Source organism: Telmatherina bonti, assembly GCF_933228915.1.
Source record: "Telmatherina bonti genome assembly, contig: scaffold_259, whole genome shotgun sequence".
NCBI classification, from domain to species: domain Eukaryota; kingdom Metazoa; phylum Chordata; class Actinopteri; order Atheriniformes; family Telmatherinidae; genus Telmatherina; species Telmatherina bonti.
Genome location: NW_027634740.1, coordinates 1 through 11,008, shown reverse-complemented (window position 1 = coordinate 11,008; position 11,008 = coordinate 1). Strand labels below are relative to the sequence as shown.

General features: G+C 38.3%; 1 protein-coding gene across 1 annotated transcript; it reads right to left on the bottom strand.

Annotated features, from left to right (window-relative positions):
• Positions 1-405: 405 nt before the first annotated feature.
• Positions 406-5,124, bottom strand: LOC306774268 (fibroblast growth factor 14-like; the record flags this gene model as incomplete). The annotated part of the gene is made up of 3 exons (XM_079264266.1): positions 406-548; positions 2,700-2,898; positions 5,023-5,124. The coding sequence occupies 3 exons, from the start codon at positions 5,122-5,124 to the stop codon at positions 406-408; spliced, it is 444 nt and encodes a 147-aa protein (XP_079120392.1).
• Between the last annotated feature and the right edge of the window lie 5,884 nt (positions 5,125-11,008).

The following is an 11,008-nucleotide window of genomic DNA, read 5'->3' as shown; positions in this document are numbered from 1 at the left end:
CACAGACTCTTCTGCAACAGGGCATCATAGAGACAGGGAGGGCTTTTTTTTTTTTTTCTTTTGGGAACAAACCGTCATCAAGCAAAGTACCGCAAGCGTCATTGTGAAAACATGTCATTCCCGTGAATTCTCACAGTTTCAGAGGAATCGAAAGGCATTCCATGATCAGAGGTCCTCTTCCCTCCTGTGCTGAACAAACTCAGCCACGCCAGAATCCATCTGCCTGTGTGGAGACAGCTGGAGAAAGAGAGGAGGAGCGAGAGAATAAAGGGAGGGAGGTTCGCTTGGAAGTGATCCACAGGAAAACAAAAAAGGGTCTGCAGTCTAGTTGGAAAAGAAGCTTTGCCTCCGTCACATTCCTCCCCTCAGCGAACACACACACACACCGGATACCGGCCAGGCGTGCTATGTTGGGGGTTTGTCGGGCTTGCTGACAGGTTTGCCTCCGTTCATCACTGCCGGCTCACTTGTGCTTTTACTGGGAGGTACCGCCGCCTTGGGCACTGTCTCTCCTACATCATGCAATGATGGCTCTCTGTACATGGCAACTGGAGGAGCAGACATGGAAAAAAAAAAAAAAAAAGAGCAGAAAGAGAAGGGAAAAGATGTTAGCAAGAACATCTTCCTTGCCCTTTTGAGCTTACCTCCATCCTCTAACAACATTCTTCTTTGCTTTCTTTTAAAGGTTTTAGTCAGAAATAACCTGCGGTGAAAACTGCGCAGCTTAACGATGGTTTAAACTTGACACACACTTTGAAAATAACTACATTTAATCCTGGTGTATGACTTAATGTTTCAATTAGAGCTAATCCTGGATCTAAGCAAGATTTTTTTTGCAAAAAAAAAGACCCAAAGAGTTTCATTATCTTCCACTTTCTCACCACACTGCAGCTGTATTACTGTCCTGACAGGATACTTCGCTTCCATTCCATGTTTAAAATTATGAAAGCCAAGCCAACTTTATTTATAAAGCACTTTCTGACAGCCACTGCTAACAAAGTGCTAAACATAACATAATTAACATACTAAAACATAAAACAACAAAACAGAAAACAATAAAACTGTAAAGTTTAAAACCATAAAATATCAAAACAATGAAACAAATAAATAATAAAAGCAATAAAAGCAAACTCATTCTGGGTAAAATGCCAGTGAAAATAGCTGGGTCTTAAGAAGGGATTTAAAACTGGACAGTGATGAAGCCTGTCTGACTGGTGGCTGATGAGAGTGGCGGTGGCACCTGCAGGACTATCAACACTTCGTACTGTGCATACAGAGCCTCCTTAACTACATGCCATCAGGAGGGAAACAGTGAATCAGCACCTCTGGAGGCACTACGGATGAGATATTTCATGTACAATTTTAATTGTTAAGTGTAAGAACAAGTCTTAGCCTGTAACAGCTCATTTACATCATGTAGAGCAGCGGCAACAAGTGCTCCTGTTTTATTTCTTCACAATGTGAATAAAATAGCCCTTTGACATACTGCAAAGAAAACATCCAATAGCATGGCCAGGATTTAAAGTCCATGTCTGTGTGTGTGTGTGTGTGTGTGTGTGTGAGAGAGAAGACATGTTGTAGCTCGCCAATGCAGAAGAAGGTAGAACACACAAGTGTTGCCTGTTTTTGAGATGAGAAAATGACAAATTAATAGAGGTTACATAATTAGCAATTTGCTTGCTACTGTCTCGCTCCTTGTGTGCTTATTAGAGATGATGAATAGACAGTTAACTCTCTCATGACAGACCATCTGCTGATTCAACTAAATCTGCTGAAAAAGACATCGCCAGAGTCGTACGACGAGGACTCTGCATTATGCAATAAAAATATATGAGGTGGTTCATTGTCGACTGGGTGTGTAAGAGTTCTATAACACAGTGGTCTTTTAATTAAGAAGGTAGGGGTTGATCAAGCTTAATGTAGGACTGGAAGGGCTCACGTAATGCTGATAGTGTGGAAGTTAGAGTTGATCTAAGGTCAACTTCTGCACCTGGTAAACATTGATATCTGTTGAAGTAACATCAACACCAGTGGTCAGTTTGGACAGTGTATAATTAGCAACTTGTAACATGCCTTCCCATGTAAAGAAGTATCGCTCTAGGGATAAGCCCTATATAAGTGACTGGCTTTCTCCTGAAGGAGGCCTTCCCCTTTCTCACACTGATGCTTTGTTAGTCTGGAATAAATGTCTCTTCCTGCCATCATCAGCTGCTGCCATGTCCTCTCTGTAGCATCGATAGAATAGAATTTATCCACAACAGATTGGCGAGCCGAGCCCAGCATCATCAAAAATGCGGGTCTTCTGACATTCCTTGAGTCTGCGCTTCCTCGCTAACCATCGTAAAAGTAAGCTGCCTTTGTCGGATTCTTGGAGTGTCATTTGGTCTTGCATATGAAGAACCTTGTTAGAAAGTGGACGTTGATGCTGCAGATTGGGACAGCTGATGGTGGCTAGGATTGTTCGGCAAAATGCCGATTGGAAGTCTGGAAGGCCACTAAATTTGAATTGGGACTTGTGACATAGCTTACTGATTTATTTAACTTCCACAATAGTTTGAGTGGTGCAGCCGGAACTAACGGTGTGACGGCTACCTCTGTAATTACACAAGAGACTCAATATTTACTTGTATTTATTGTGAATATGAGAAGGTAGAAACAGTTATTATTCCCACTTGCTCACACACACAGCTGGTACATACCTTCTAATGGCTTGGGCAGGAAGTGAGCAGCTGGTTTTGTTTTTTTCACCCGGTTCCCTTTCATGGCTTGGCCGTCTTTATTGAGCCCTAGGAACCATGCCCTCCCCGACTCCTGTTGTCTGTACAACATGGACGAGTAGATCACATAGTAGTTCTCGAACACAGACTCTTTGAACTTGCATTCGGCGGTGAAGAGTTCCTGCAGAGACAGACAAAAGCAGCAAACGTCTCGCATGAAAATCTTCGACTATGCCGACAAACTTTCATCTGACTGTAATGTATGCGGCAGACATTCAGGTTAACTTCAATGAATGATTCATGCTTCACAATGTGTAGGAATGAAACAGATGTCAGATCCATCATTTATAGCACGGAGGTCACCATGACAACCTTTATTTTATGCTCACACTGTAAAGAACAGTGTTATGGTGGGTACAGAAACGCCTTTGCCAGGTGAAATGAACTTCGTACTGCTACCTGAGTGGAAAAGGATGGGAGCTGCAGAGTGTCCCTTGCTGTAATCATCTTCAGTGAAATGCAACTCTCATTCTCTCCTTGGTCCTAACCTTGACTCTGGATGTAAGAGCACTCTTTTCACCAATTAGCTCACGCCCCAACAAGAACAATATATTGTTAGGCCCTGATGCCAGGACACAAGCCTCAGGAAGGTCAGACCACCCAGATGTTGCGCCCCAATTCCTTTTGGATATCCTCCGTTTTCTGTTGTTTTGATTTGTTTTTAGCATGGATCGATCTTCCCAAATACACGTTTGCTTTCAAGAATTCGATTGAGACTTCTGAACTTGTGCAGATAATAACACGTGATTACTTCATTTCTTTGGATCTCGTTCTGGCACTGACAAATGAACACCAAAGTGCCGCGTCTCTCTCTGCTGTTACCGATTCATCTCCAACCAGAAGGGTGATAAAATCTGTTTCCACCCTGTCCACCCTGCCTTGCTAAAAATAAAGGCATCCATTGGGGGTGTATTAATCAAAGGACACTCATCACAGTGGAGAGCTTCACCGTGTCTGTTGGGAGGGTTTCACACCGAGCTGCTTCATAAAACCTCTGACATTATATGTAAAAACCTCTGATTCACCCTGTGTTGTTGCACTTTTCAGCGTCCGTAGTTCCTAAGGGATTAAAAATAAGATACTTCCATTTTTTGCAAAAAAAACAAACAAAAAAAACAAATGATCATTTTTGCAATAACTGTGATAATAAAATCTATAAAATAACTTTATGTAATTGATTAATAAAGAAAGAATAACAATGGAATTCCTAGAAAATTTTTATTACTATAAAAAAAAAAAAAAAAAAAAAAAAAAAAATCAGTGACTGATGAACCTTTCAGGTTGGAGTGAGAGTTACCCACATACCTTTTTTCTGTATTCTCTGTAACATATAGTGGGAAATGTGGGTTGTGTCTTGTTCAGTGATAGTTGAATTTAAAGTCCAGATGGAAGGTGGACACAATTAGGAGAAATTACAACATTAAATTTTTTTTTTTTTTTTTTAAGTTAAGTAACTTATGATTTTCTATCAGATGAGATCAGGCATTCTCAGAGCGGTGTGGCCGTAAACCTGCTTCTCGCCCAATGATTGCTGGGATGGGCCCCGGCTTCCCGCAACACTTAATTGGACTGAGCGGTTCAGAAAATGACTGATGGCTGTTTTTCTATCCAGATATAAAACATATTCATCCCCTGCTATCAGTCCTACACATAGCACAGTACAATCCACAACGGTGCTTTGGTTTATATGTACAATTTCTGATACAATCTATCAAATGTGGTTCATGTCTTTCAGTCAGGTCATACGGAATAGCCAATATGGTTGCCTTGCATAAATGTAATTCAGTGTAACTGAGTAATTAGCTTGCTGGTGAATGACTGGACAGTGGTTGGCTGACAGAGGAGCTGAGTAAGAACAAACAACTTGGACGATCACAACAATGATCCTAAGAAGGACCCGGCTGAGTGTCCTTTCTATCCTTGCTCGAGGACTTGTGGACCTTTCTGAGAAGAGGGGGCGACTGGGTGATTCGTAATGACAGCAACAGCTGACGTGTCATAAAACTCAAAAAGAGCAGCATGTTCAGTTCTAGTTGAAAACAGTCAGAGTGGTTTTCCATTGCATGAGATTTGTGTGTAAACAAAAAAAAAAAAAAAAAGCTCTCAGCAGGGGTGCATGTCTTTAACCAAACAACTACTGTTCTGAGAGAATTATTAAACATGTCTTCTTCATGCTGTAAACCTGAAGCTGAGTGGATTAGCTTTACCTTCATGGTTTCATGAGTTGCTTCACAAAGGTAATTACCTTCACTTTTTCCTCATCAAGCGAGCTGTTCCCCAGCTTGGTTTTTCTGCTGAAATGGAACACATTGCCCCGATTCCAGTCCAGGTTTAGAGCAGCAGTCATTACTTATGTAACACCTACAAAACAGCCCCGAGTAGAAGTAATCATACAAGCTAGTGCCAAGGCCATTAATGTGGCTAATCGAATGCCTTCACATGAGCGCTTGGCGTTGTTTACAGAGGCTGAACGTGTGGAGGTGGTTTGTTTGTGGAACAAGACGGGCAATCACCGTAATCAGCTTCATTTGTAGCTCAGAGCATTGAATGCAGCTCACGTCAGATGATTTGTGCTGATTGTATCTTAAGAATGTCGATGTGTTGAATACTTCTTATTATCATTTTGTCTTTCTAGAAAAAAAAAAGAAACATTCTTGTTGTCATTTATCCTCATTTAATGACACAAAAAGGAGTAGGAAGACAACCATCCATTTTACAGGCATGCATGTGTTAGATTCAAGGCATTGACCTCAGCATGAGACACACTGTCTTCAAATTTGTGCCCTGAAATATCAGTAAAAATTGTTTGCCATAAAGACAAGCTATTCTGGGTGAACTACATGAAATCAAATAAGCACATTTAAACTTTAAAAGGTGATGCACGAGATACAAGCTACTGATAGCAACATCAGCGTGGAGCATGTGTAAAACTCAAGTTGTTTTAAATATTAAATTAAATATTAAAATATATAGATTTTCTTCACTGAGGACATTTTCCAGTGTCACTACTAAGAATGCTTTGCAGGGAGCCTTATTAACCAGAGCACCTCCCTTAACACCCCACTGAGCTTTTCTTAAAAGAACTGCTTCCTTTTCAAAGAAACACTGCAGAAACACACAACAGTCCGGTTCACACAAGTTACTGCTCCATTCCCACTTGTCTTGTTTGTTGCCTATTTAATGTCTTTTAGCATTAGTCTTCACATAAAACCAAGAACTTACATGTACCATGACTCCGAGGTGGCTTTAGAAGAATTTCAAAGAAGCAGGTAGATGAAAGGTATAATACCATCACATCGAGAGCTGTCTGCTGTATAATTTGAACTAAAATCTAACTATTTTTTGGGAGAAAATATGGGTGACATTGAAGGAGAACAAAGAAATGAGACTCAGACACAGCACACACTTTCACACCAGTGGAAAATTGAATAATTTTTGAGGCACCAAACGGTTGATTTTCTACCCGTTCGATCTCCCCCCGCTTGGCGCTTCACATCAGTGGCTCCCTGGCTTGTGATTCGCCATGCCCTGAATGGGAAGGCCATAATTGACCTTGGCCACAGACAGCGTGAGGGCCAAAACTGCTCAGCCCTACATAATCAGTCCCTGTCAGTAAAGCAAAAAGGCTGGGACAGAAATAAAGAGCAGTTGCAAACCAGAATGACTTGACTAAGAAAAACAGGATGACCAGGGATGTGACTCGGGGAAATGGACAGATCCATGGAGGAATACTAACAAGAAAAAAAGAGGCAAACACAAACCGATGGGCTGGGCTGTAGGATTGACAGAATCACTTTTTTTTAAAAAACAAAGTTATCTAACAAAGAATGTTTTTCAAAAAGACTGAAATGAAGAGAATCACAAAACAGGTTGTAATTACAAAGCCAGACTGCTCAGAAGTAGGTGAGAGGAGGTTCAAATGAAGGGATGTAGGTGGGGGGGGACTCATTAATATGCAGAGTGACTCACTACCCCAATGTGGAAACCAAGAAATTGTTTATTAATGCTGCCAGCATAAAACCTATTAATCCATGGAAAAAGGTCAACCTCCAGAAAGCTGAGCGGCATTGACAATGCTACACTGCTCTCATATGTATAAAAGTCACGTCCGCAGTGAGTGCAGACAACGGGGGCTTCAGCAGACCTGTCTGATTATTAAACTCAGAGGAGAAAGAGGGAGCTAATGGGGGAAATATCCTGTAAACAGCTGGATGAAGTGTGCACACAGAGTACAGTCAGAGCTTTCCCTTTAATCAGGATCTAAATTCTTGTGGAACGGAAAGAACAGCACATGCTGGTCAAAGCCAAGTTAGAGAGAAAAATAGGCTTATATATGAACTAAAATGTCTCAAGCTAAATTCATAAAAGGAAAAACAAAACCAACAGGTGCATTTATGTGATAGAAGAAGATTAACTGAGTAAAAAAACAAAAACACAAAAAAACAACAACCTCAAAATGTAGCTAACTGCTACTTATTTTACGTAATTTATTTGCCTTTATATGCTCCCTCAAGCATTTTGCATCATTTTTGTGAATGTTTTCAAACAAGTTTACTGTGCAAAATATGACTATTTTATCTATAAATCCTGGACTACATTATTTAAAACCCTAACAGGCCAATGCATGATTTCTAATCTAACACAAGTAAGCAAAATCCCATGTTTCTTGACACTGTGACCCTCTTTTTTTTTTTACAGAAAGCATGACAAAAACAGTTACACTTTCAAAGTGTAACAGTTCAGTCCCCAGAAGCACTTACTCTTTCAGTGGTGTTTCCCTGAAGGCAGGAACGCATTAACACTGAACCACTACATCTCCCTTGACTTATTACGCACTCATCCACCAACACACACAGACAGAAATGTTGTGCAAAGGTGCAATTCTCAGAAAAAGATGACTTTGTAAATGTGCAAAATCTGGAGACTTGGAATGTGGGTATATTTTAGGGAGAAGTAATTTTTCTGGTTGGTAGGGGAAACTAAAGAAATGAGAAGAATTCTTTAATAAAAATAAATTATTTGAGGTTTTTAGCAACCAGTTTCCAGTTTAATATAGTATACAATAAAAGATTAAGCACACTGCCTCATCACCTTTGCCTTAGAAATCTTGAAGTATTTCATTATTGTTTCTTGAATGAGTTTTTACGAGATTAAAAGCTGCAATGAACGTGAGTTGATTGATATATTGTAGATGTTTCACATGAATATCTGCTGAACTCGGTAGCTTACCTTTGTAGAGGAAAGATAGTTTGTCCATGCTAAATTTAAAAGAATAAGAACTTAGAGGAGCCTGTTGGTGAGTAAATACCCAAAGTGCAACTGTAGGGTTTGGTGTGTGTGTGTCTGGATTCTGCTGTATTTGATCTGTAAATTGGTGCCAGACTGGTGTCAAGATGGACAAATTTGGTTAGATTGGACAGTCATCTTTTGTCAGACATGCCAGGAGTCTGCTCTGTGCAACAAGCTGACAAAAATATCTCAGCCATATTGTGCACACATGTACACACCGAGAACACTCATGCAAGTCCAAGCACACAAAGGACAAAAAACAAAATTAGGCATATGGTGAAAATACGGTCTGCAAAAATAAAATATATATACAAGAGGTGTGTCTGCAGGTACAAAGCTGCTTCTCCTCTCTTGCTCATTCTGTTTCTGTATCGTTAGTGTTGTTTACACCCTCAGGAACTGGAACTGTGTCCTAGTTTTTTTTTAATGAGGAAGTGCATGTCCTTTCCTTGTTGAGTCACTTGTCACTGACTCTATAGCTACTTTACACTTAACCAGCTGCCTCATTTCAGCTTTCAAATCCAGTGAGCCTTCATCTATAAGGATTTACTCCAGAATGTTAGAAAAGAAACATCTTTGTCTTGCTTATGATATATAAAACTCAACAATTTGAACAAGAGTGCTATCACCTAAGGTGTTTGAATTGGCATGTTTTAATAAAAAAAAAAAAAAAAAAAAAAAAAAAAAACCCCATCAATGAAATGATTAAACTAACATGTATAGTCAACACAGATTTCCCCCTGTGAAATAGTCTCTAATGGGATCCATATCAGTGAGGAATTCTTACCTTTCCACTAAAATACCAGCTTGCTTAAGACTATACATTTAATCACCAAAGTTGATACAAATAAAAACATGTTTGTGATCTTCCTTTTAATGGATGAATAGATTTCTGAGATTTTATTAGCCTTTCGCCATGATGGATTTATTCTTTTCTAGAGAGTTGCTGATAAACAAGAGAAAAATGTAAGTCTGAAAACAGTTCTGTTTATGTGGAGCCCCAAATCATGCAAACTACCAACATAACCAAAGAAGTGGTATAATATGACACATCACTGCATCAAAAGTTGTCCTGCTATCGAAGATAAAACCATATCTCGTTGCAGGATCATCTGATGGGCCATGGGCATCCTGCTCTACTGAAATATGAAATCATTATTCGTTGCTGTCATCTGGATTTTAGAACCCCCCTCCTATTATACCCTGCTGAAGCACACTTACGGCAACAAATTACCATTATGACCACAAATAAATCCCTCCGCTGGCTGAGGGATAAAGAGCTCCGTTTTCATAGACACAGATGCAGAGCAAAAACAGGTGCAATTTTGTCAGGCAAACCTGCATTTTTTTTCCCTTTCATCTTTTGTAACACATTGCCCTGAGTGGGTGGAATGGCGCAGCACAGGTTTTGTGTGTGTAGATAAAATGCAATGCGTGCAGGTGAGGCACCAGGTTTGGCATTAAATGGAATAGCACCATGGCGCCTTATCACAAATGCAGGCACACTCATATTTTCATGGTTTAACTGATGCCAGTTAGGGACCTCAATGATTCAGGGTAGGCCAAAAGCTTGACAAGGGTCTTTGAACCCAGCAGGGATTTTGAGTAGCTGCAGCCAATTTTTTTTTTTTTTATTTTATTTTTTTTTTTACTATTTATTGGTTTTATATGGTGCACGTTAAAATATGCCTTTTTTTAAATATAAAATCCCAATCCCAGGGAATGTGTAAATACCATATGAAATATTCATTCATTCATTCATTCATTTTCCGAACCGCTTATTCCAATTCAGGGTCGCGGGGATGCTGGAGCCTATCCCAGCCGGCTTTGGGCGACAGGCAGGGTACACCCTGGACAGCTCGCCAGGCCATCGCAGCATATGAAATATGATGCTAGTATTAACAGTTGTTTCCTGCTCAGACAAAATAAGAACTTCATACGAGTGATGTATTTTTCCATCTAAATTCTTTAGTTTAGGAGTGTGTACACAAACATTTGAACCATAGCCAATGTGTAGTTACTCAACAGAAATGATTAGGAACAGCAATTGGGGTTCAATTTCACATTGCAGAGCTGACTGTGGCTCATGTTCAGTGCTACAATTACACATGAAGGTGGCAGCATGATTATTATTGACTTATGACTAATGATTTATGCAAATGAACTGAACACAGTGGCTTGCAATTCTTAAAAAAAAATCTCTACAAATCTAAACCTATACAGTATTCTGCTTAAAAGGCACTCAGAAGTAATGTAAATTTAAAAGATAAATTTAAAAGATAACTCTTAAAATTGATATGACTGCTACAGAACATGAATTTTTACCCAAATTCAGTAAATTCAGTAAATTCAGTAAATTACGTTTTTACATGTAAAATTCAAGAGAAATTACAGTATTCTATGAACTACACGGCATAGTGTAGTTCATATATATATACACACACTCACACACACACACACACACACACATATATATACATACATATATATATATATACATACATATAAATACATATATATATATACATACATATACATACATATATATATATACATACATATATATATATATACATACATATATATATACATACATACATATATATATACATACATATATAAATACATACATATATATATACATACATATATATATACATACATATATAAATACATACATATATATATACATACATATATATATACATACATATATATATACACATTATATATATACATACATATATATATACACATTATATATATATATATATATATATACATACACATATATATATATATATATATATATATATATATATATATACACATATATATATATATATATATATATATATATATATATACACATTATATATATATATATATATATATATATATATATATACACATATATATATATATATATATATATATATATA